This window comes from Bos indicus x Bos taurus, chromosome 24 (genome assembly GCF_003369695.1).
Source record: "Bos indicus x Bos taurus breed Angus x Brahman F1 hybrid chromosome 24, Bos_hybrid_MaternalHap_v2.0, whole genome shotgun sequence".
Classification (NCBI taxonomy): domain Eukaryota; kingdom Metazoa; phylum Chordata; class Mammalia; order Artiodactyla; family Bovidae; genus Bos; species Bos indicus x Bos taurus.
In genome coordinates this window covers 49,929,426-49,954,748 of record NC_040099.1, presented here as the reverse complement: position 1 = coordinate 49,954,748, position 25,323 = coordinate 49,929,426, and the positions used below count along the sequence as shown (strand labels likewise).

Genomic DNA, 25,323 nt, shown 5'->3' with positions numbered 1-25,323 from the left:
TTTGTGTTTTGCTTTCCTCATCTCCTCTGGGTGCCCGCCCAGCCTCCCGCGGCGCAGTCCGCGCGCGGAGCGCGCGCGGCAGGTGCAGGGCTCGCACCTGCCCCGAGCGCGCCCGGCGGCCGGCAGGGGGCGGTCGGCGATCGCTCCGCGCGCGGCCCCGCCCCGGCCCCGGGGACCCCGCGGCCGCGGGCCCGGCCCCCGTAGGGCTCAAAGGAGGCGGCGGCGGCGGCGGCGGCGCACCGACCGCGCGCCCGCCCGCTCCCTCCGGCGCGCCCGCGCCGCCTCCCATACCTGCGCGGGGAGCGGCGCCGCGGCCTCCTCCCCCGCCCTCCCGCCGCCGCCGCCGCGGGAGTAAAGGTCGCGCCCGCAGACAGCGAGCCTGCCGCGGCGCCTCCAGGAAGCCGGCGGGGCAGGTCGGAGAGGAGGGGAAAGAGCCGAGAAACTCGGGCAGAAGATGGCGCCGGACGGGCCGGCCGAGGACTGAGAGCCGCCGGGACCTGCCGCCCGCCCAGGGCACCGCGTCCGGGCTCGGCCCGGCCTGCGCGGTCATGTCGGTCAGCGAGCTCTACAGCCAGGTGAGCGCGGGCCGCGCCGAGCCCGGCGCGCGGGGGAGGGCGGCGGGGCGCGCGGCCCGCGGAGGCTCGGTACCCCTCGGCTCCGCCGGGGCGTGGGGGCGCCGGCGACTCCTCGGAGCCTCCCAGCTCCGCGCCGCCTCGGAGCCCCTAACTTCGGGTGGCAGAGAAAGTTTGGCTGTTCCGGGAGCGCCCCGGCCAGGACCGTACCCCGGCTCCCCGACGCCCTGCGGTAGGTGTCCTCGCCCCGGCGCAGTCCGGCCGAAGCCCCCGGCACCGTCCGGCTCGGAGTCCGGGCCGCGGGGACCGCCCTCCCCACCCCGCCGCCCGCGGTGGTCCCCTGCTTGGGGACCCCCACCTCGGTGCTCTGCAGCGCGATCTTCCGAGGGCGATCCTCTCGCGTGCCAAAGAGGGGAAACCCTGAATTCGGGGGGTGACCCTCTCGCATGCCAAAGGATCTGAATCCGGGGGGGGCGGTGTTCCTCCATTTGCGGGTTGGGGAGAAAAGGTAGGGGCTCAACCTCGGGGCGGGGCGCGGCGGCAAGAGATGGGGAAGCCGCGGATCTAAGGATGCTCGGGGGACCTCGGGAGGGCGCGGGGAGCGCTTTCTTACTCCGCCGCGGGGTGGGTATTTTGAGGTGGTCCCTCCGGGCGGGCCCCGAGTGGGCTTCAGTCCCTGCGGGGAGGGGGTGGGAGTACTGCTGACCCTTGGGGTGGAGTGTGGGATTTCCAGGCTGTCCTCAAGGTCAGAATGGATGTGCGGGACTCGGTCCTCGGAGTCGGGAGAACAGGTGCGGCGAGCCGGAGACTGCCCGGATTCCGCAGCAGTTGCCCCGATTGAAGTTAGAGACGGGACGCCGCTCCCCCCAGCGCCCGCCGCCGCCGAGGCCCCCTCGGGTTTGCGCTTGGTGCCGGCGCGGGGGACGGTGAGGGGGTGAGGGGCCTTTTGTACGTTCGCACCCCATCCCCCCTTAAAATATTTTTTTGAGTTCTGGATGTCCCCGACACGTCGTCTGCCGGTTTGTCTTCATTGGGGCCGGGACTCGTTTGCCGGTGCCTGGTGCCCACCTGTCCACGTGTGCGGAGGGGTGCCTGGCGCGCCCCCCTGTGTGATCCGCAGGACGCGCGCCTGGGCCAACCGGTCTGGGCGGGGGAGGGACAGGTACTTCCGCATCCTCACCTGGAGACTTCTCGCGGTTGCCCCGCACCTGGGCGAGCCCTTCAGCCCCGTGGGCTGGCCGCCCCCTTTCCGTTTGAGGACTTTTCTCATCCCTCGCCCTCTCGGGGGGGGGTGGCGGACAGGGCTGAGCCCAGATGACACGAGGTTGGCAGTGGAGTCTGTAAGAGGGCTGGGGGCGGGGTCGCCCTCACCTGGTGCACCTCCGCCAGCCCCAGGGGTGCCGGCAGCGATCGCTGATGAAAGACCGCTTCTGGGAAGACAGGGTGTGAGCCTGAAGCCGGGGGGTGCACTCTCTGGCGTTTCTGGTTTTGGAAGAGCGCCCCATCCTGTTGACCACTGGGAGTCTTGGGAGGAGCCCTCTAAGCTTCAGCTTTCAGTCTTTCTCTTGAAGCGGGTTATCTGGTACCTCAATGGGAGGCTGGAAACCAGCGAGGCAGGGAAAAATTTCAGAGTGTAAAGCTCTGAACCTTACGAAAGTGCACGAAAATACCGCTTGTACTCCCAAGTAAAATGAGTGACTTAACCGAATATCCCTGCCACGTATCCTATATTACTTTATCAAATGATAACTAATTGCCGTATTACACAAGCTAATGGACAATTGAGTAAACCCTTAATTTTTGGAGCCCTGATCTTGAAAAACAAGAACATTGGGATGCTTTTAAAGATACTTTTCAGGGGAAACACTCAATTTGATTTTTAGTTAGAAATGAATATATTGCATGTTAATTATTAGAAATGATGAGTTAGAGTCTGAGCTAAAATTCCAGTGTACTCTCTCTTGACTTATAGATAATAAAGGACAAAAACAGTTCTTAAAGAAAAGGTCTTGCGAGGGCTCTCAAGGTGCTTAAGAAGAAAAGTATCTTCGTTGGTATGAGGGTTTGGCATTCTTAGTCCAAAAGCAGTCTTTGCATTTCTCCCTAAGGCCCGGGGACTGTACCTCACTGTTAATGGGTTTCTTGTTCTTAATCATGTTTTAGGTTTATGAATCTCAAATTGAGATTTTTCTGTGGCCCACGCAGTAGCTTCCAACCAGATTGCATCTTGAGCAGCTGTTACTTTTTCTGGCAGAGTTGAACATGCTTATGTTTTACTATGAGGAGCAGTTGTGCTGTTTCCTCACCATGACCATCCCACTCGCTAGGCTGGAGTCTCAGTGTGCATATGAAATCATAAATTATACAGAGAAACCGTGTCTGTGACTTAGATTCACTTTGTTTCTTGGGGAAGATGATTCGTTTATTTTAGTGTATTTATCAAAGTAGCCAATGTTCCCTTTTTTATTTTTAACTTGCTAGTGGGCTTTTCTAATGTGAGGAACACTGGGTCCAGGCATGCACTTTAATATATTATGCATGATGGAAATAATGATCTATTATGCCAACAGCATTTATGCGTGGGATGGAAATTTTAGAGCCATTATTGATTATACCTGTTGCTTTAGTGACATGGTATAAGATGTTGTTATTGGACTGTGAGATGCTTATTTAAGTGTATAAACTAGCCTGTAAGTACTGTAAATAGTTTCAGGTAAGAACCTGGTAGATTGATCTATTCCCAGTTACCCAAGAAAAGACTTTCTTCTCCTCCTTCCACATTACTATTTTCTTGCTCTTCTCCTTGTCTATCCGTTCTCTGCAACTGGAGGCTTATATGATATGTGGCATTTTTTGTGGGGAGGGGAGAGATGATTTTAGTTATCGCTGGAGGGCATTTCCCATGACAAAGGCACTCTTGTTTTCAGAAGACCCAACACCTCACCTTTAAGAAATTGCTTTCTTTGTACTGAGGTTTTCCTCAATGGGAAAAGAGAGTGAGAGTCCACGTCTGACGCTTCGAGGGTTATGTCAAAGTGAGTCAGCCCCAGCGCTCATACAGAAAGGTGGAGCTAATGATGGGCTCTCGTCACAAGTGGCACGTATGTGGCAAGTGTTAGTACTTTGTTTCCAACCCACAGGAAAAGACAGTCTTTTATAAATCAAATTAGCCCAGGTCCCAGGAAGATGTCCAAACATGCCTAACCATAGTAAACATGATTTGATTATGGTAGTTGCAGAAAATAGTCTGGTTTTTAAAGTATAAAATACATAACCTCTTTTTCAGGCTGATTAATGCAACCCTTCTCTATACGAGGGTTATTCTGGATGAAAAATTTAAACACTGCTCTCTCAAATCATGTGGTCTTCAGTGTGCTACTTTGGTGCTAGCCAGCAGTGAGAGTGAAGTCGCTCAGTTGTGTCTGACTGTTTTCTATCCCGTGGACTATACAGTCCGTGGGCTTCTCTAGGCCAGAATACTGGAGTGGGTAGCCTTTCCCTTCTCCAGGGGACCTTCCCAACCCAGGAGTCAAACCCAGGTCTCCCGCATTGCAGGCGGATTCTTTACCAACTGAGCAGCTGGGGAAATCACCAGGCTGACACCAGCACCTTCAAATACTCCCTTTCCTGCCTGGCTTCTTGTTGATAGGTGGTGTCTGAGCGGGGGACTTTTGAATGCTGCTAGGAAGTGACTTTACTAGTGGACATGCCCTGTGTGTGTCAGCCATGGCTTTGAGCTCAGGGGGCCTTTATGAAGGGCGCTATTTTGGGGCCAGTCCTTTGGAAAATAGAAGTTGTGCTTCTGCGCTGGTGTTCTCGAACTGGCTCTTAACCTGTGCATCGGGTGACACAGGCTTCTCCAGGTATCGGTCTGGAAGGCAGCAAGAGGCTCCTATTCTCCTGGTGCCCACTGGTAGAAATATGAAGGCCTGATGAACTGCTGCTGTTATGCTCTTCGTCTGCCCTGGACCGCCCCCTGCACGCTGCCTGGCGCTTGCTTCCTCCAGCACTCAGCTCCTGGGTCTCTGTCAAAGCTTCCTGGAGCCTGAGAAGTGATGTCCCTCCTGCCCCTGCGGGGGACAGTCCTTTAACCAACAGGCGTCTAAGAGCTGTAGCTCCCAGTTCTCCAGCTCTGGGAACAGGGCGGCTCTCCGCGAGGCCCATGCTGTTTCCAGAGCTCCTGCACAGGCTGAGCAGAAGTGCTTCCACTCAGGACTTTCCTGACCATCACACCCCTGGGGGGCTTCCTTCCCTCCCCCAGTTCATGGCCCCACTCCCCTTTCCTGAGAGCCTTGCCTGATCGAGCCCTTAGACAGGGATCCTCATCCCAGGGTCCAACGTGGGGAACCTGGATGAACCCAGCGCCGCGGTGGCTTGGCCGGGTGGGTGCTGAGAAGCTCCAGGGCTCTTGGCTCAGGGCTCTGTGTCCCACACTCCCGTCTTCCTTCCTGGCCTCATTCTCTGCCTCACCTGTTGCTTTCCTTGCATCCCTAGCTGTCACTCCGTTTCTTTTCCTCTTGCCCAGCTGGGCCTGCAAACCCAGTGGGCCCTTCTTGGCTCTGCTGATGACCATCAGAATTCCCAAGTTTATTTACAGAACAGAAAGAGACGCACAGAATTAGAGAACAAACATACGGCTGCCTGGGGGAAGGATGGGGGTAACGGATAGTTAGGGAGTTTGGGATGGACATGTACACACTGCTCTGTTTAAAATGGGTAACCAACAAGGACCTGCTGTATAGCACAGGGAACTCTGCTCGGTGTTACATGGCCGCCTGGATGGGAGGGGAGTTTGGAAGAGAATGGATAAATGTATATGAATGGCTGAGTCCCTTTGCTGTTCACCTGAAACTGTCACAACATTGTTAATCAGCTATACCTCAGGACAAAATAAGAAGTAAAAAAAAAAAAAAAAAATCTTAAAACTTGGCATGGAAAAAAAAAAAGGAATTCCCAAGTTTGCATGCAAATTGTTAACCAGTTCATAACCAGGGCATGTTCTCTGCCTGCCTGTAACCGGTGTGCACTGAGCAGGCTTGCTCTGATAGTTTGTGGGTCACGCCATGTCTCCCTGATTGGGCTGAGATCCTGGAGAGCAGTTGTTGTTCAGTTGCTCAGTCGTGTCTGACTCTTTGCGACCCCATGGACTGTAGCACATCAGGCTTCCTTGTCCTCTGGTATGTCCTAGAATTTGCTCAACTTATGTCCACTGAGTCAGTAATGCTATCTAACCATCTCATCCTCTGTCATCCCCTTCTTCTCCTGCCCTCCCAGCATCAGGGTCTTTTCCAGTGAATTGGCTCTTTGCATCAGGTGGCCAAAGTATTGGAGCTTCAGCTTCAGCATCAGTCCTTCCAGTGAATATTCAGGGTTGATTTCCTTTAGGATTGACTGGTTGAATCTCCTTGCCATCCAAGGGACTCTCAAGAGTCTTCTCCAATACCACAGTTCAAAGACATCAGTTCTTTGGTGCTTAGCCTTCTTTATGGTCCAACACTCACATCCATACATACCACTGGAAAACCATAGCTTTGACTAGAACCCTAGTTGGCAAAGTGATGTCTCTGCTTTTTAATGTACTGTCTAGGTTCGTCATAGCTTTTCTTCCAAGGAGCAAGCGTCTTTTTTTTTTTTGTGGCTGTGGTCACCGTCTTCATTGATTTTGGAGCCCAAGAAAATGAAGTCTGCTACTGTTTCCCTTTTCCCTGCCATGTATTTACCATGAAGTGATGGGACCAGATGCCATGATCTTTGGTTTTTTAATGTTGAGTTTTAAGCTAGCTTTCTAACTCTCTTTGATGCTCATCAAGAGGCTCTCGAGTTCCTCTTCGCTTTCTGCCATTAGGGTGGTGTCATCAGAGGCTGTACCAAACACTTTGGGAGTCTCCGCTGGGTGTAGTGTGCTCTGCCTCATACCCAGTAGGGCTAAGTTATCTGGGAGATTGCCCCCGCCCCTTGTGACACCTCTGACATGCTGACGTCCTGCTGGGTGTGAACTTCCTTATAACTGGGTGCTGACACCAGGTCTCTCCATCTGGGCCTCGTGATAGAGCTTGCTTTTCAGCTGCTAGTTTCTCCCCATTTCCTTTTTGTTGATGTGTTACAATATTTCATTTCGTTAACTTCAGGATAGCCACCCATTAGACTTTCTGACAGCTCCAGGTCTGGTTGGAGTCTATTACTGTGCTTATTTTGTTCAACAGAAAGATGGCATTCTCTTGCTGTTGGAGGGCCAGGGCTCCTCTGAGTAGAACTCAATAGACATTCTAAGTTCTGGCATGCATGTGTGTGTGTTTGATACTGTCATTTTTTATGATAAGACAGCGATAAACTAAACTGTTTATAATATATAAGTCTACACACCACCTTCTCTGAATGATAGAGTGTCACTACTCATATGGAATCATCAGGGTAAACCTGGATAGGTTTGAATGACCTCTGTTTTTTAATTCAGTAGGCTCCCAGGAACCACATTAAAAAGCAGTCCATTTTAAAGTGAGAGGAGTTATGTGTGTGTACCCTGATGTTCTTGTCTACACACATTTTGTATCATCATTGGATAATAAAACCTAAATTCACAAAGTTAACAAGCCAGCATGCCCCGTGTGCCATGAGAGGAGAGCAGGTACTCATAGCTACAGATGTTCTGCAGCGGTGTTGGTCAGGTGGGCTTGGAAGCATGAATAGGTATTGGATACACGTGGAGACTGGGAACAGCACCGTCAGTAGGAGACAGTAGAGTGAGTGTGAGCATGGACAAGGATGACTTGTCCATGTCATCCACCTTCTGTCCATGTAGTATTTTAAAAACTCTTTATGAAAATCTTAGCTTTATAGAAAAGTTATAAAAATAGCAGAGTTTCTGTGTATTTATTCCCAAATTCCCGTGATGTTAACACTTCATAAGTACATGGTGATCACTGAAACCAGGAGGTGAACATTTGTACAATACTGTTAACTTGCCTGCAGGCTTGTCTGCAAGCCTGTAGGTTTCCCACCACCAGCCTTCCCTGGCAGGAGCCCACCTAGGATTCCATGTTGGGTTTAGCACCACAACTGCCTAGTCTCCTGTGTTTGGTGTCAGACCTCAATTTATGTTTCTCCTTTTGACCTTGGCACTTTGAGAGCATTGGTCGGCTATTTTGTAGAATGAACCTCAGTTTGAGTTTGTCTGATGCTTTCCCATGCTTAGATGGAAGTTATAAATTTTGGGCAAGAACACAGCAGAAATAGCGTGCCTTCCTCCCAGGAGATGGACCAACTCAGGAGATCTGTGATATCAGTGTCTCATTGCAGGCGGTGTCACTTTGATCCCTTGTTTAAGGTGATGTCTGTCAGTTCCCTTTTATTGAAGACTGGTATTTAGAAACTAAGATCTGGGTGCCTGGTGTGCTTATCACTGTTTGTTTATAGTCATTTAGGGGTTACTCAGGTTAGAACTCAAACATCTGGTTATACAGGCAATGGAAGAAGAGTCATTTATGACCTTGAAGTTTCCACCATGAGGATGGACAGAAATAAAGAAGGCAAGGATGATGCTTGATTTTGATATTGAGTTTGGGATGACAGTGGTTTGTCTAAGGGGAAATATTTACATTGAGGATGTATGAACAAGCTTAAAGGAGAAATGTGAGGTTTTGACATTCTTGCAAATAAAAGATGCCTGGGATTTGCTTTCCTCTTAGAAATACAGTTGTCTTACAGCATGATTTTAATAGAGATAAGATCATGACTTTGGGATGGGCAGTCTCGGGCTCTGTGGCCACGATCTTGCCGTGGACCATATGGGTAGTGTGGTTATACATTCTTAGCTCTGACATGTTGGGGCAGATAACCTTCTGAGCTTTGATTTCTTAATCTGAAAAATTGTCATGGTACCTGCATTATAAGATTATTGGAGGCTTATGTGATCAGACATAGGTGAAGTGCCTGCCTGGCACAGTGTCTGGCACAGTGTCTGCACTTGGCAACTGTTCATCAGCTTGTTTCCCTCTTCAGTGATGGCACAGATGTTGGCTTCTTCTCTCAACCCATCTGGCAGGGATGTTGTTTGTAAGAAGAGAGAGAAAGGGAAGCATTGCTGCAAGTACGGAACTACCTGAGGAATAGAGAACCAAGGCGTGGGGATAAAGGTTCCCATCCCCACAGCCTCCTGGGGAAAGAGCAAGAACAGTTTGAAAGAAGCTTTAAATTTAAGCTGTGCTGTCTGGTCTCCTGTTACAGCTCTCAAGGAAAATTAAAGCAATTTTTCACCATGCTCTTTTATTTTTTTGTTTAATACAAATGATTATTGAAACCATTCATATAATGCAGGAAAGGCAAGGGCTCTGTAATCCCATTCCCAGACAGCTCCTGTTAACTGCACATGTATGCCAGACCCACTGTGTCCAGTAGGGTAAATCCAGTAAGTAACACGTGACTGTTGAGCACCTGGGGTGAGGCTGGCCTAAGCTGGGATGGGGTACACACCAGATCTCCAAGGTTGAGCACAAAAAATGAATGTAAAATGTCTCACTTAGGCTTTCTTTATGTTGATGAAGTGTTCAAATAATATTTTGGATATAATGCGGCTACTGGAAAATTTAAACTTCCACACGTGGCTTGCCTCATTTCTGTTGGGCTGGTACTGCTTTAGACTTACGCATGATGCAGTCAGGATGCAGTCAATATAGACTTATATGTATGGCATGATCCTGTTTTTTTACTTAAATCTTAATCTACTATGGCCTTTTCACCTGTAGCATGTGAAAGTGAGTTTGCCATTTTAGTGGCTGCATAACAAGGCTCCTTGGCTGTGCTCTTATGGTTTTCACCATTCCCATGTTGATGAATGTTTAGTTGGTTCCAGTCGTTTGATACTGTGAAAAATGTTGCAGAGCATTCTTGGAACCTTTCAGTATTTTGGGGATAGGAGCCTGAAGGTGGAGTTGCTGGCGTGCACTTTTCCAGGTCTTCGTTGATAAAGCCGGTTGTCTCTAGGAAAGAACAGTCTGTTTCTTCACGCCTCCCTGGCACTGACTTCCTCTTTCTAAACTGAGACTAAACGTTTTAATTGTGTTTAAAGTTGACTTTCATTGGAGGGTTGAGCGTCTTTCCACCTGCTTGGTGTGTTCATTTGTGGTTTTCTCTGATTTTCCTGTTAAGACATTGTTTATAACTGTATTTTTGCTTATTAAATAATTACATTTTTAGATGTGGGAAGTCATGGAAACCAGAATGTTCAGGATGAAATATTACAAATATGTTTTGAAGAAGGTACTTTGGCATGAGTTTTCCCTTTACTTTTTAGGAGCTTACACATCTCTGAGCTCTAAGTTATGTTACCTGATGTTTATCAACTGCTTTTGAGCCAGGTCATTTCTAAGAGGTGTGTGTTAACTCATTTAACAATAACACTATGCTGTAGGCACCTCCATCATCCTCATCTACAAACAAGGGACCTCTGCCTCACTTGCCCAAAGCTACACTCCTCCTGGGTAGGAGGCTAGGACCCCCCACCCCGACGCCAGCTGCCTGACCACTCTGTTCTGCTGCCTTCCATGAGGTTCTGTTCCATTGAGGTGGGTCTGGAACGTCATTTGTGCATAAATGAGGCCCTAACATGAAGGGTCCTTTCCACTGGCACCACCCTGCCCCCAGCAGCAGAGAGAAAGGAGGGTCTCTGAGTACAGAACAAGGGAGGTGGTCTGAACCATAGTTCTCTCCTCAGGAAACCTGCTGCTTGAGTCCTTTTCCCGCCACCACTCTCAGCCCCGTGGGCATCCTGGTGCTTCTTAAAACTGTGCTTCTCGAAGGAAAAACTCTGTTTTTTGGCTCTCCTTAGGCCATACAGAAGAGAAGGCAATGACAACCCACTCCAGTACTCTTGCCTGGAAAATCCCATGGATGGAGGAGCCTCGTGGGCTGCAGTCCATGGCATCACTAGGAGTCAGACATGACTAAGCGACTTCCCTTTCACTTTTCACTTTCATGCATTGGAGAAGGAAATGGCAACCCACTCCAGTATTCTTGCCTGGAGGATCCCAGGGACAGGGGAGCCTGGTGGGCTGCTGTCTATGGGGTTGCACAGAGTCGGACACGACTGAAGCGACTTAGCAGCAGCAGCAGGCCATACAGGCCCCAAAGGGGCGGGGGGGGGGGGGGGGGGGGGCGGGTCACATCTTCAAAAAGGGCTAAATGTAACAAGCAGAAGGTGTAAATGAAACTCAATTAGTGTAACTTATTTTGATTTTTTAAAAAATTTATTTTTAATTGGAGGACAGTTGCTTTACAATGCTGTGTTGGTTTCTATCACACAACAGCATGAATCAGCCGTAAGTATACACCCCCTACCCATCCCACCCTTCCAGGTCATCAGAGAGCACCAAGCTGAGTTCCCTGCGTTACACAGCAGCTTCCCAATAGATATCTGTTTCACACGTGGTATTCAATTTTAAATCTAACCCTCCTTTCATTCCAGGACATTTGTCCGCTTTCTAGGCGCTTTCCCTCCTGGCTCCATCTGCCTTCTGAACATCTTCCTTCCTGTCATACTTGATGTCAGCGTTTCGTTCCCTTTCTGGGCTAAGACCAGAGAAGCAGATCTGAGACTCCTAGAGGCTCTCTCCCACCTCCCGACTTAGTTGAAGGTTTTCATTTATGGATGTGCCCTGCTCACTGCCTGTTGTCTGAACGGGTGTTTGGAAAATGAACTCCCCCTCACTCAGGATGTCAGCTTGGCCATCAGAGACAAGGCCCTTCCTCCAGCATCCAGGACCCAGGATTCCTATTATAACTTCAGGTGCTTGTCAGGGACTTAAGCTCTTTGGGAGCTCCATGGTGCTTTTAGATTTGATGCAACGCGTTCCTCCAGTTGTGTGGGTCCCGGTGTAGATGAGCGCTGGTAGATCTTGCTAATTTGCTGTGGGAATGATTAAGCTTATACATCTGAGCTCCAAGTTAATGGCCCATAACGCTCGTCTTAAAATTTATTCCAGGGCCGGTAAACGGTTACCCTCCTTTGAGTGATTCTAATAGTGACGTGGCCCCTGCAGGCTTTTCTCTCCTTGGCTGAAGTTAGGAGAGGACTAATGAGGTCTGTCATGGCTGGTACTTAATGATTTTCCTGTAGAGTTGTTGCCTTTATAAAGCTTAACACGTAGGGGCATGAGATCCTGAAAGGAACAAGAACGCCCAGATGCCTTTTGCCTGGAATTCTAAGACCTGGCTTTGAATCTCGTCAGCCCTGAGTAGCTCAGGTCCCCTGGCTTAAGAGCCTCCACAAGACAAAAAGGTGCTGGGCAACAGGATGTCAGGCCCACTGTATAGTAACCTGGACGCTGTGGGTTTGCGGGGAAGGATGAAAGGAAAGATGTTTGAGCCGGTAAATGGTACTGTATTCAACTACTTTTGTGTGCCCCAGACATTCAGTTTAGACTCTGGTTTAACTTCCTTTTGCCAGCTGTCCATCCCGACCCCAGTGCAGTCCCACCAGTGTTATGAAGCTTGCTCAGAACGTGTTACCTGACTTGATGTGATACTCAGCTTAGGTGGGCTGCAGTCCATGGGGTCACAAAGAATTGGACATGACTAAGCACGCACGCACAGCTTAGGGGCTTCAGAGAGGAATTCATGCAGAATCGATACCATTTTTATGAATTTTTGAAATCAGCAAAATGCACAGTGTTGGTGAAGGATATACATGTGATAAAATGAGTGGGAATGAGGGAAAAGGCAACTTGAATAGGGAAAGGGCAGCTGGAATAGTAGTTATCCAGGGAGGGTGGGGGTGCTGGGGGAGCAGGAGTGGGAACAGCATTGTTAGCGGGCCGCTCGATTTCCTGACTAGTTCATGGGTATTCGTTTTGTTACTGTGCTTCATCAGTTACTTATAAAAAAAAAAAAGGTGATTTGACAGAAAATAGGATGAGTTATAAAGCCAAATTTAAAACAGCTTTGAGATTGTAGGTGATTTTAGAATGTATTTCACTGTGTTTTCTTACGTGTGTGCAATGGATGGTTGGGTTTGTGTGTTTTCACAATTGTTCTCATTGAAGATGTAGGTTGAATCTTCTGCTCACATCTTTCACATTCCCCAGGATAGGGTTTGGCATACTGTAGGCACTCAGTAAATGCCCTTGAGCTGGTTTAAAGACCACCTGTCCTCCCTCACCGTTTCCAGGCTGGAGCTCTTCGAGGAAAGGTCTCTTCACCAGGGAACCACCTGCACTGTAATGCTGTCTGCTGTTATGTTGGCACGACTTTTGGCTTAGAGTACCCGGTGGAAAGCCCATCTGTTTCCTCTGGCACTTGCCGAAATCTATGGAATGTGGAGCCCTGTTAGGAGATAATTAAATGTTTTTCTTTTTTTTAAAATCATTGTGTGCAAAGGCTTAACACAAGGTTTGAACATGGGTTAGCAGCAAAGCAACATTTGTGGCTATGAAAGCTCATATCACTGTAACTACCTTGGTTTTGAATACCCTAATTTTACACAATTTTGATGACGTGCATTTTTTGCTTTTGCCTTCTGAAGGCTATCACTTACCTTAAAAGTATAATCTTGGAGGGAGGAGGGTCTGAAGAGGGAGGGCATATATGTATAATTGTGACTGGTGCACATTGTTGTATGGCAGAAGCCAGCACAACATTGTAAAGCAATTATTGTCCAATTAAAAAAATAAGTATAATCTTATTTTTTTTCACTTAACTCAAGTTGTTATTAACAATCTCATCAAGACTCATGGATATTTGCATGATTGGGTCGGGGTGAAAATGAATCTCCATCCTTTATTCAAGATCAAAAAAAAAAAGCAGGTGGCTTTCAAAACAGGCAACAGTGAATCAGGGAAGAAAAATCAGATCAAGTTTGTTTCAGTCAGCTTCTCTCCACAGGAACAATGATGATACTCAGTTTTAAGCTGAAGATTCAGACCATCTTACGTGCATCCCTCGGCCAGCACCTGCGTGGAGCACCTCCTGCCTGCAGTGATGTGTGTCACAGCCCAGCCCTGCAAAGTAGTCTTTGGCCTTGAGCTCTTCTTGTCCAGTAGTTCATTTGGTGTATGAATAAGTAGTAAGGAGGTGTTCTTGCATTAAAAGGAGATAAACTGCTTTATCTTGTCTCATCAGATTTAATCACATTCTTAATTTGCCTGCACTTGCTAATAAAAGCTGATGTTTATTTGTGAAATAAGGAAAATGACACCTGGGGAAGCCTGGTGTGCTGCAGTCCGTGGGGTTGCAAAGGATCGAACATGACTTAGCCATCGAACAACAATAAGAAGGAAAATGAATGTCTCCTTAGCCACAAACTAATGTGGCTAGTTAGTTACTAACTAGTGTTTCTAGTTAGTAACTAACTAGTGTTTCTAGTTAGTTACTAACTAGTGTTTCTAGTTAGTTACTAACTAGTGTTTCTTTGCTGCTTGCTTTTTTAATGGTCATTTTACTGCGTGTACATATGTGTAACTATGTAACAAGCTGTGTGCACCAAAATGAAAAGAATACCCTTAAAATGTGGTTTTTATGACTAACCCATCAGATACTATCTGAATGAATGGTTTTTCCTTCAGTATATTCCCTTTGGCAGAGATACAAGGATACTGGAGCTCATCAGTAGTTCCGAAATTGGCTTCAAATCTGATGACATTCTTTTTCCTTTGTATGGAAGGCAGAACCTTTGCCTGGGAGGTATGCTTTGTTTGCTGGAAACTTCCAAGGGTTATTGAAAGAATGAAGCTGTTTGAGTAAGGCAGGAAATCACTGGCTTACATTTCTGTTGTAGACAAATTGTGACTTGCAGGTACAGATGACAGTTTTGTGCGGCCTCTTACTAGCCATTGTCCTCAAGAGTAGTCAGGCTTCAGATGTTTTCGGTGATGAATCTGCGTAGAGCCTCCCCCTGTCAGAAAAATACTCACTTGAATGTAGCAGTTCTGGTTTGTTTGGTTAAAAAGGCTCACCAAAATTTTAGTGACACTAATTTGTAGTCCCATTTAAATATATATGGTTTCTAATATAATTAACTTAGGTGTATAATTGCCTAACTTGCTTACATGATTGCCTCAATATTATGAGAAGTATAATAGCATTAATAAATACCTATTGATTTAAAAAATGAAGTGAAAAGCCCATTCTACCTAATTTCCTAAAAGGCCCTTTTGAAAGTAGATGGAAGGATGCTCCATCCATCCTTGGTGAGAAGGTAGCTTCCCACCGCTGCTATGCATCAGGCAGGATGAGAAAGGAAGGCAGAGCAGTCTTATTTGCAGTTGCCGAAAGGTGGTGTTCGTCGTCGATGGGTGGATAAACAAAACGGGACACATCTATGCAACGGAATATTATTCGGCCTTAGAAAGGAAGGGCATTGGTTCAGTCTGATCCCAGCGGCGGCCGCAGCGGCTCCTGTCTTTTCTGGCTCTCTTCGCTATTTCCCCTTCACTTCTAGAAACGTGGTCACCAACGAGGCTGCCTGTGGCGTCATCACAGTGTTCAGCGACGTGAAAGTGTGTAAGTCGTCTTCACCAGAGGATGTGAAGCAGCACAAGAAGAAGGTGCTCTTCTGCTTGAGTGAAGACACGAACCTCAGGCTGGAGGAGGGTGGGAGTTGCTGGTGGGTGAAGACCTCAGACGATGCCACGCCACTCTTGTCACAGGGCTGCCATACAAGGATGTAATGCTACCCGTGAGACCAGGGAGAGCAAGAAGGGGGCCTGGGAACCCTGAGTCTGCACCCCTGAAGAGCAGAGCGGTCTGTGCCAGTTCCAAGGACACTGTTGAAGAGAAACTGATGGGGATCAAGTATGACTACAAGCAAACTGCTCCGAGGAGGTCAAGGACCACTGCACCCTGGCAGAGAAGCTGGGGGGAAGTGTCCTTATCTCTTTGGAGGGCAAATCTTCTGAGCCCCCACCAGCCCCCTGCCTGGAGCATCTGACAACCCCAGACCTGCCCACAGGGTTGCAGGCTGCCCACTTCCTGCCAGACTTGGGGGGTGCGGGGCAGGGATCCCAGCAAGGGGAGGGCAATCCCTTCACTCCAGTTGCCAAGCAACACCCCGTACCTCCAGGACCATCCTCCTCCCTCCATCCCTGAAGGTTCTGCCCCCCTCCTCAGACTGTTTTGATCTTCTGATTTCTTCTTGTGTTGAAGTAGCTTAAGCTCAAACAGGAGTATGTGGGGGCAGGGGGGTGTATTTTTTAACCCCCCCTAATTCTCACCTGTTCCTCCCTTTTCCTGTGCTGCCAACTTCTAACAGCAGTGACTCTGGGCTTGTGTGTCTAGTTCTGTATATAAATGCTGTGTTGTAGAGATGCCCGCTCCCCGTGGCCCCTGTTCCCTGTGCCTTTTTCCCCTGGGTCATGGCCACTCATGAAAGTAGGACTAGGAAGGAACTTTCAGTTAAAAACAGACAAAACACAAAGGACATTCTGACACACGCTCGTAAACACGGATGAACCTCGAAGGCTCACTCTGTGTGAAATAAGCCAGTTATAAAATGACAGATCTTGTATAATTCTACTTAAGAAGGATCTACAGTAGTCAACTTCATAGAGACAAAGCAGAAAGGTGGTTGTGGGAGGGAAGGGAGAGGAGAGAGTTGTTCAGTGGATGTAGAATGTCAGCTCTGCTAGATGAGAAGTTCTGGAGATGCGTGGTAGTGATGGTTACCCAACAATGTGGATGTGCTCAATGCTACTGAACTGTACATTTCAAAATGGCTAGGATGGTCAACTTTATATTATGTGTGCTTACTTGCTCCATTGTGTCCAACTCTTTGTAACCCCATGGACTGTATGTAGCCCACCAGGCTCCTCTGTCCATGGAATTCTCCAGGCAAGAATACTGAAGTCGGTTGCCATTTCCTTCTTCAAATATTATGTGTATTATGCCACGATTTAAAAAAAAAAAAAGCTCTGGAGGAAAAAGGGTAGGGAAAATGTCGTGGTCAAGAGCATAAGCTTCAGCCTGACTCAGTCTGGGTTTTGAGTACTGGTGTCCTGTGTCACCCTCTCCCCATGTTTACCGGCTGTGTGAGCTTTCGTTGTTGTGTTGTTGCTAAGTCTGGCTCTTTTTACGACAGAGGAGCCTGAGGCCCTCCCTCCAGGCTCCTCTGTCCATGGGATTACTGGAGTAGGTTGCCATTTCCTTCTCCAGGGGACTTTCCCAACCCAGGAATTGAACCCATGGCTCCTGCATTGTCAGGCGGATTCTTGACTACTGAGCCACCAGGGAGGCCCTTATGTGACCGGGTCTCCCGCATTGCGGGCAGATGCTCTACCATCTGAGGTACCAGCGAATCCCCTTATGTGACCGTAGACAGTTACTTCATCTCTAGATTTAATTTATCTGTAAAATAGGGGTAAGAAGCTATCATATCAACAGAGGCTTGTTCGTGGGCTAAAATGAGACCATGTGAACTGTATTAGTTGGTGCTAATCCCGTTGCTAGGAGAAGGTCTTATCCTTGGAAAGCCTCAGTCCCAAGGGCAGTCTGGGGTGAGAGGCCGAAGGGCTGGGAGGGCTGCTGTGGGCGCTGACTCACTGCCTCCAGCCCCTGTATGCGGGCGGCCAGCCTTGGGTAGGGTCCTCTTGCCTAGAGAAGCCCCAGCATTGGTGGAGAAGCTCCAGGGCTATGCATGTGCTTTTCCTCTCTCAGGTGTTGGGAGGGAAAGAACAGAAGGAGGCTTACAGTCCTGGCTTTGTGGACCCCCTGTCACCTCAGATCTTCAGCCCTGGTGCTCCAGACCTCTTACAACTGTGGGACTCCCCGATTGCATGGGGAGGAGCATTCCGCCTGGACACCACTAACAGGACTGTGTCTGGCTTTCGTCCTTCTGGCACTTGGCAGGTGTCTGCAGCGGGCTTCCCTAGCTGTGGCGAGCTGGGGCTACTCTCTGTAGCGGTGCACGGACTTCTCATCGCCGTGGCTCCTCTGGTTGTGGAGCGCGGGCTCAATAGTTGTGGCGCGTGAGCTTAGTCGCCCCACGGCATGTCGGATTTTCCTGGACCAGGGATCCAACCCGTGTCTCCTGCATTGGCAGGTGGATTCCTAACCACTGGACCACCAGCGAAATCCTCTAATCCATTTTTTTTTTTTTTTACTATCATCAATCCCTGTCTTGGATTCTGGTGGTGGTTTCCATGTATAACCTGTTCTTAGACCCTAAAAACAATGCTGGGATATGGGATTTAACAACCACTATTACAATAAGTGAAAGTGAAGTCACTTAGTCAAGTCTGGCTCTTTGTAACCCCATGGACTGCAGCCTACCAGAGTCCTCCATCCATGGGATTTTCCAGGCAAGAATACTGGAGTGGGTTACCATTTCCTTCTCCAGGGGATCTTCCCGACTCAGGGATCCAACCTGGGTCTCCCGCATTGTAGGCAGACGCTTTTACAGTCTGAGCCACCAGGGAAGTCTACTATTACAATAGTCCAATAATAAATCAGGTTTTTTTTTTTTTGTCTGTCTTCTCTGCCAAAAGTATTCCACATCCTCTCCTTTTTCTCTGGTTGCTTCCTCTTCCTCCTTCCTCCCTCGCTTCACATCCCTTAACCTCCTGTAATCCATTTTTACTAAAGGCTCTAGGGACTGCCCACCATGTTAACATCCCTGAAATCTGACTGGCAGTGTGAAATGAAGCGCCACTCAGCGGGCTCCTGGGGTTACACAAGACTCAGCAGGTAGAGAGTGCTTGCTGTGTGGGGCAGATGCTACAGGTATCGGCCTGAACTGTGCTCAAGTCACAATGTGAACCATGGCAGAAATCTGAAACTGCCTGAATGCCGGCCAAAGAATAATGTGCCCAGGGCTGTAAGTAACACCAGCGGCCCTGGCACGGTAGCCTGTATTTAAGACGATGCAGCCAAGTGCCCGCCAGATAATTAGTCAGGCTATAACTGAGTTCCACTTTATCTCACTCAGTAAGTCAACTCTTGGCTCGATGCTGGAGTTTAAAACCTTGCCTCACATTTCTTGTGATTTGCCGGGTTGTGGGAGGCAGGGGGTCAGTGGTCACACTTTTCTGATGAGCTATGTTTATGCGTCTGTGTGTTTTTTCCTGTGAAGTTACAGGACGCCTTAAGAAACGGCAGTTTTTCAGTCAGTCAGTGTGGTAAACAGTGGTTAGAATTTGGGTTTGTGGCACTGAGATGTAGATTCACATGCAATTGTAACAAATAATACAGGACGATCCTGTGCATGCACGCTCAATCGCTTCGGTTGTGTCTGACTCTTTGCGACCCCATGAACTGTAGCCAACCAAGCTCCTCTGTCCATGTGATTCTCCAGGTAAAAACACTGGAGTGGGTTGCCATGCCCTCCTCCAGGGGATCTTCCCCACCCAGGGATTGAACCTGCATCTCCTGTGGCTCCTGCATTGGCAGATGGGTTCTTTACCACTGAGCCACTGGGGGAGCCCAGGGTGATCCCATGTACCCTTTAATCAATTTCCCCCAATGGAAATATCTTGCCAAACTATAGTACAACATCACAAGCAGGCTTTTGTCATTGATACAGTCAAGATACAGGACACTTCCATCCCAACAAGGATCCCTCTTATTTTTATAACCACACCCATCTCCACCTGCCCCCCAGCCTTTAACCTCTGACAACCACTAATTGGTTCTCCATTTATAACTCTCTCAGAATATTATGTATGGAATGCTACAGTTTATAAACTGTTGGAGTTGGCTTTTTCCCTCAACATAATTCTTTGGGGATTTATTTATGCTGAGTATATTGATAATTCCTTCCTTTTATTGCTGAGTTATTATTTCATGCTGTGAATGTACCATAGTCTAACTATTCACTCATGGAAGGATATCTGGGTTATTTCTGGTTAACAGCTATTACAGTAAAGCTGCTATAAACATTGGGCTGTAGGTTTCTTTGTGTGAAGGTCAGTTTTCATTTCTCAGAAATGCCCAGAAATGCACTTTCTGGGCTGTATGGTTGTGCATGTCTAGTTTTTTAAGAAACTGCCTGATTTTCCCAATGAATCAGTTTCTCTATATCCTTATCAATATTTCAGATTATTTTTAAAATAAACTTTTATTTTAGAACCATTTTAGATTTACAGAAAAGTTGTGATGTTAGGGTTCCCTTATACCCTATACCTGGTTTCCTCTCTTAACATCTCATGTTGTTATGCCACATTTGTTACAACTAATGCTGCTGCTGCTGCTGCTAAGTGGCTTCAGTCGTGTCCGACTCTGTGTGACCCCATAGACGTCAGCCTACCAGGTTCCCCTGTCCCTGGGATTCTCTAGGCAAGAACACTGGAGTGGGTTGCCATTGCCTTTTCCATGTAACAACTAATAAACCAGAGGAGATCAGCCCTGGGATTTCTTTGGAAGGAATGATGCTAAAGCTGAAACTCTAGTACTTTGGCCACCTCATGCGAAGAGTTGACTCATTGGAAAAGACTCTGATGCTGGGAGGGATTGGGGGCAGAAGAAGGGGACGACAGAAGATGAGATGGCTGGATGGCATCACTGACTCGATGGATGTGAGTCTGAGTGAACTCCGGGAGTTGGTGATGTACAGGGAGGCCTGGCGTGCTGCAATTCATGGGGTCGCAAAGTTGGACACGACTGAGCTGAACTGAACTGAACTGAAAAACATGAGAAGTCTGTACTTTACTTGTATTCCCTTAGTTTTTACCTAGTGTCCAGGCTGATGCTGGTGTAGCTGGTGGGTAGGGATTGGGGAAGCCCCAGGTTATGGCAGAGACTGCAGGGGAAGGGGAGTTGGTGAGGGGATCCCTGATGGGGTGAGAGACACAGGAGATGTAGGGATGTTCGTGGAAGGGACAGACTGTATTCTAAAATCCCTGGTGTCAGAAGTGTCTTTCCTTTCCTGAGTCTTCTGGAAATACAGCCCTCTAAAAGCACCTCGATAAATCACCTTGTCATCAGATTTTCCACTTTACTTCCTTACTGTTGAGCAAGTTTGGCTTATAAGGATGAAGGCCTTTCATGTGCTTTGGCAGTTGGAGGGGAGGGAGGCGATGAAGAGGTGATGCCTTGAGAGATAGCCCTGAAACCAAGACGGTTGTTCTTAGCTGGGCTGGTGCCTTAGGGGTTAGCACTTTAATGAGCAATTTATCAATGCAGCGCTGAATAATTCAGAGTGAACAAAAAAAACCAGCCAAGGCCCCATGTGGTCCTTCATATAAATGCAATATAAATACCATAGAACCTTGCTTTATGTGCAGTTTTACCACTTTTCTCTAATGGTTTATTTCTGAATTGTTGGTTTAACCTAGACTGTAAGCCCTCAGGGCAGCAGTGGCCTTTACACATAGGTTTTTACAAATGATAAAGTGTTTTTGCCTCACAGATGGGGGCAGATGGCAGATGGGCTTGGCTTTATTTGTTTTGGAGACCTGAATGTTCAAGTTATACATACTGCTTTAAAAAACCGAAAGGAGCCCTAGGCGTAGGAGATAATCTCTTGACTGTGGGTCATCGCCTGTCTCAGCTGGGGAAGCAGAAGAAACAAGGGCTTCTTGGAGGGCATGGGATCTCAGACTAGATCTTAAAAAGTCGGTAGGATTTGGGTCAGGACAACGAGGAGGAAAGTGTTTCCATGACCTTTCACAGGGTAATCCAATTCTGATTCGTATGGCTATTTGCCCCCAATGACTTATTTCTCATCTGCTATAGATCGAGTCTCTAGAAGTTGGACAGTTGACAAATAACCTCTAGATCTAGTGGGTGATTGAATGTTATGGAGCAGAATGTGGAAGTGAAGGCGATGAATGAAATGTGTCAAGGGACCTTACACCCACTGCTTCAGTAGCTTAAGCCTTCTGATTTCAGAGGTCAGTATTAGAAAGGGTCATACCTGTAAACCGTCCTCAGTCCGTGGAGACGTGTGATACCAGCACTTTGCAGGAGGTCTGTGGAAGTGGTCATTTTACAGGGAGACAAAAGGAGAGGGAAGCTTGTGCAATACCCAGAAAGAATTTTCCCGAGGAAATGGTAAATTCTTCAGTCTCTGTTCAGACATTCCCGTTGGGGCTTGCTTGCTAGGGTAGCGATCACTGAAAATGTGCTTAGGGGATTTAGTTAACTTGTGTAGGTCTTTAATATCTTTTCCAGGGAGTTCTTCCTTTAAGACTTTCTTGGCATCTTTTATATTCACTTAAAAGATAGATACTTTGGCCGCTTGATGCGAAGAGCTGATTCATTGGAAAAGACCCTGATGCTAGGAAAAATTGAAGGCAAAAAGAGAAGTGGGTGGCACAGGGTGAGATAGTTAGATAGGATCACTGATTCGGTGGACATGAATTTGAGCAAACTCCAGGAGACAGTGAAGGACAGGGAAGCCTGGTGTGCTGTAGTCTGTTGGGTCACTGAGAGTCAGACTCGACTTAGTGACTGAACAACAACAAAAGATGGAAACCACTGACTTAGTATATGTGTCAGGATCGGCAGCTGTTTCCAAATTAAACAGAAATTGCTATTGGAGACTGTGATCTTTGTACAGTGAAATGTTATGCACTTGTACTTGGTTTTTCTAAAGATGGAGATGTGTAGGTCATCGCTGCGGGAAGCTCCAGTGTCCCCTTTCACCTCTCCAGAGCCAGCATCGAGTCCTCATCACTGCTCTTTTCCTGAGACGTGTAAATCAACCTTATCTCCCAATGAGGAATCTTACACACTCAAAACTCTGAACTAATAAGTGGTTTCTCTTGGTAGAAGTGAGAAGGGGAGGTATGGAGGGAAATTTTATTTCATATTTTATGAACAAAACAGTTCAAATTTTACCTATTTGCAATGAGCTTGTAATTCTTAAAGTTCTAATAGATTAGAGAAAACGTACCAAGTTAACTTCTGTTTAAGCATCAGGTTAAACAAAAATTACAAGTTTGATCATATCTGTCTTTTCTGTGGCTTAACTGAAAAACTTAAGCATGACCATTTCGAAAAATAATTTGAGTTTCTGTGACCAACATTACCCGTCAATCAGGTGGACCCACATGGGGGATCACTCAAAAAATGTGTGGCCAGGAAGTCCTGTGCCCAGATTCCGGGGAAGATATGAATGGCATGCTACCTGATACCTGGCAAAAGGTAATGACTGCTCTGGTGACTGATAACAGGAGGACAGTGATAAGTTGTGGTGAGAGTTTAACCATCACTTTGGGAGAAAATGTATGTTGATGAACCATCCAAACCTTGGAGTGCAGGAGGGCCATCAACCAGCCCGAGGGACCCGTTTACCATCTTCTATCAGCCGTTTCCTTACTCTGAGTGGGCAGACCGCTGGGAGAAGGAGCATCTGGCTAGCTCTGAATTCCCAGTGATTTTAAATGTTAATCAGTGGCATCCGGTAGATGTGTGTCTCCTGTGTTGGTTACCAGTTAGCCTCCCAGGTCTGCAAACTTGCCGCTATCCCCTCTGGGATCTCCCTGCAAGTTGGGGATCATGCCCAGCACACCAGAGACCCTCCAGAGCCCTGCCAGGTAACCGATGCACTGTACCCTCTCCTGATGGAAGTGGGGTGGGGGACAAAGCAAAATGCAGCTCATGATACATCAGCACTGAGTTGACTCCTGGTCTTAACGTTTCTTAACTTGGCCTTGGCTCCAACAAGAAGGCACATTTTGTACCTGTCCCTCTTGATAGAGGGCTTCCCTGGTGGCTTAGATAGTAAAGAAGCTGCTTGCAGTGCAGGGGGCCTGGGTTTGATCCTTGGGTTGGGAAAATCCCTCAGAGAAAGGCATGGCTACCCACTCTGGTATTCTTGCCTAAAGTATTCCATGGACAAAGGAGCCTGGTGAGCTCCATGGGGAAGCAAAGAGTTGGACATGACTGAGCAACTAACACTTTTCTCTTGATAGAAACTAAATTTAAAAAAAATCATCGTAATATGAAAATCATATTAATGTTATTAAACAGATCTAATGCCACAGGAAAAATTGGATCACAGACCATGTGTGTAAGGTACATAGATATCTTATGGAGGGGACCTTTTCCTTAAATGAAAGTCCTGTTAAATGCGGCAGGGTGTGCTCAGTTGTCAGTTAAGCTACCTGTCTTCCTCTGGGGACTCACCAGTGGCAGGTGGGATGTGTTGGCATCCATGCCAGTAATGTCATTGGGCAGGCCAGGGTGTCACCGCTTAAAGAGTTTACCACCCATAATAAGTGCAGATTTTAGGAGGCACATTTGAGGCCTGAAATAGAGGGTGAGGGGTGAGACCTAAGTACTCCTAAAGATCACTAGAATACAAGTAATAATGCAAAAGTTATCCTGGTTAGGAGTGGTGAAGCCCCGATGGCCAGCTTCTGCGGTCTGAGTCCTGCACGAACATCTCTTGTCTTCTTCATCTAAAACCTAAAACCATCACTACAAACCATCTTGTGGTTTCAGGCAGAAGAGAGACACATGGTTCCCATGAATTTTTCTTTGCCTGGTATGTTACACCTGCAAAGGTGTGAACTACTTTGCTGTTTGTGTTCAAAACAGTAGGATTCTAGAAGAAAAATAAAAACACTAGTAGGATTCTGTTCCTGCCCACATGGCTAACGTATGAAGTTGTGCAGAGTTTGGTTATGGAAGGGAGGTTAGAGGCCATCTCACCTGTGTTTTGGGATCTCAGAGCTCATCTGAGTTTGCACGAAGCTCACGCCTCCTCTCTCTTCCTGTTGCTGATGTAAGCAGAGTATCCACCTGGAGTCGAGGCCGGCCCCGTGGCAGCTTGAACAGTCCTGGTTTGTGAGCGGAGCCTGGTCTTTGCTGAATGAAGTGCCTTTTCAGAAGGAGCTGCTCAGACCAGGGACCCTGTTTTTTTGTTGGGAAAGGTGCTTAGAGTTCTATCAGAAAGCCGAGCGGAGCGTTTCCCACAGTATCAGGCTCCCGGGCTGCTCTGGGCCCAAAGATAACGAAACAAGATAGGAAGGCGGACCAGGATTGTGTGCCCCAGGAGAGGTGTCTGGAGCCGCTGCCAGGGGTTCCCCTCCTCCCTGAACCTGATAGGTTGAGAAAGTAGAGTGACCTTGCAAATGAGGTGTGCACGCTGGAACCCTGCCTGGGAGGGAAAACCCAGAACAGGCACACGGCCCCTGTTTGTGCATCTCCTGGGAGAGTGGAGGGAAAGACATTGTGCTGGAAAGACATCTCTCTGAGTGAGCAGGGGCCAACTGCGTGCCTCACTCCAGTGTTCCATCGGGGTGGGCTTGTCCTCATGCATTTCTTTTCCTCTGTAGGAGGGTAACCAGATGGGATGGGGAGGAAAGGAGTAAATCTGAGCAGCCTCTGCTGGGCTTCTCATTCATTGGAGGCCTCCCTCCGTGAAGGCTTGGATCAACTGGTGTCTCAGACAACTTCGGCAACAATCCATTTCGGAAAGATCTGCAGGGGGCACTGCGTTCCATGATGTCATTTTTGTTATCAGTTGCAGTTGCGTGAACGCTGATGGAAAGAATTGTTGAAATATGAATAGGGATCTCTGCCCAGGGCCCTTTGCTTTGCCTGGGGATGTTGCTGTTAGTCCCTGGGAACGTGAGAGGGAGAAGCTGCCCTGGAGAAGCTAGAATGGATGGAGCGGGGTCAGCGTGAGATGCTACAGAGCCGGAAGACGCATTTTGCAGTCACTTGGGTGGTGCTCTGCTGACCTCTGGGTTGCAAATGGTACTGCCTCAGGAAGGGTGGTGGAGTGTGCGACCTAGGAGTTCCTGGACCCTCCATAGTCTGATCGGATGTCTTTCTGCATCGGCCCATGAAGGAGCTGTACCTCCGGGGTTGATGTGATGTG

At 48.0% G+C, this 25,323-nt stretch overlaps 1 protein-coding gene and 1 pseudogene across 2 annotated transcripts in view; both read left to right on the top strand.

Annotated features, from left to right (window-relative positions):
* Positions 1-290: 290 nt before the first annotated feature.
* Positions 291-25,323, top strand: part of MYO5B (myosin VB) — a 334,782-nt gene continuing 309,749 nt past the window's right edge. For both annotated transcript variants that reach the window (XM_027526146.1, XM_027526145.1), the window contains exon 1: positions 291-575. In XM_027526146.1, the coding sequence (XP_027381947.1) occupies positions 549-575 (27 nt within the window). In that variant the 5' untranslated portion in view covers positions 291-548. The remainder of the gene's footprint in view (positions 576-25,323) is intronic.
* LOC113882581 lies at positions 4,299-15,662 on the top strand (annotated as a pseudogene).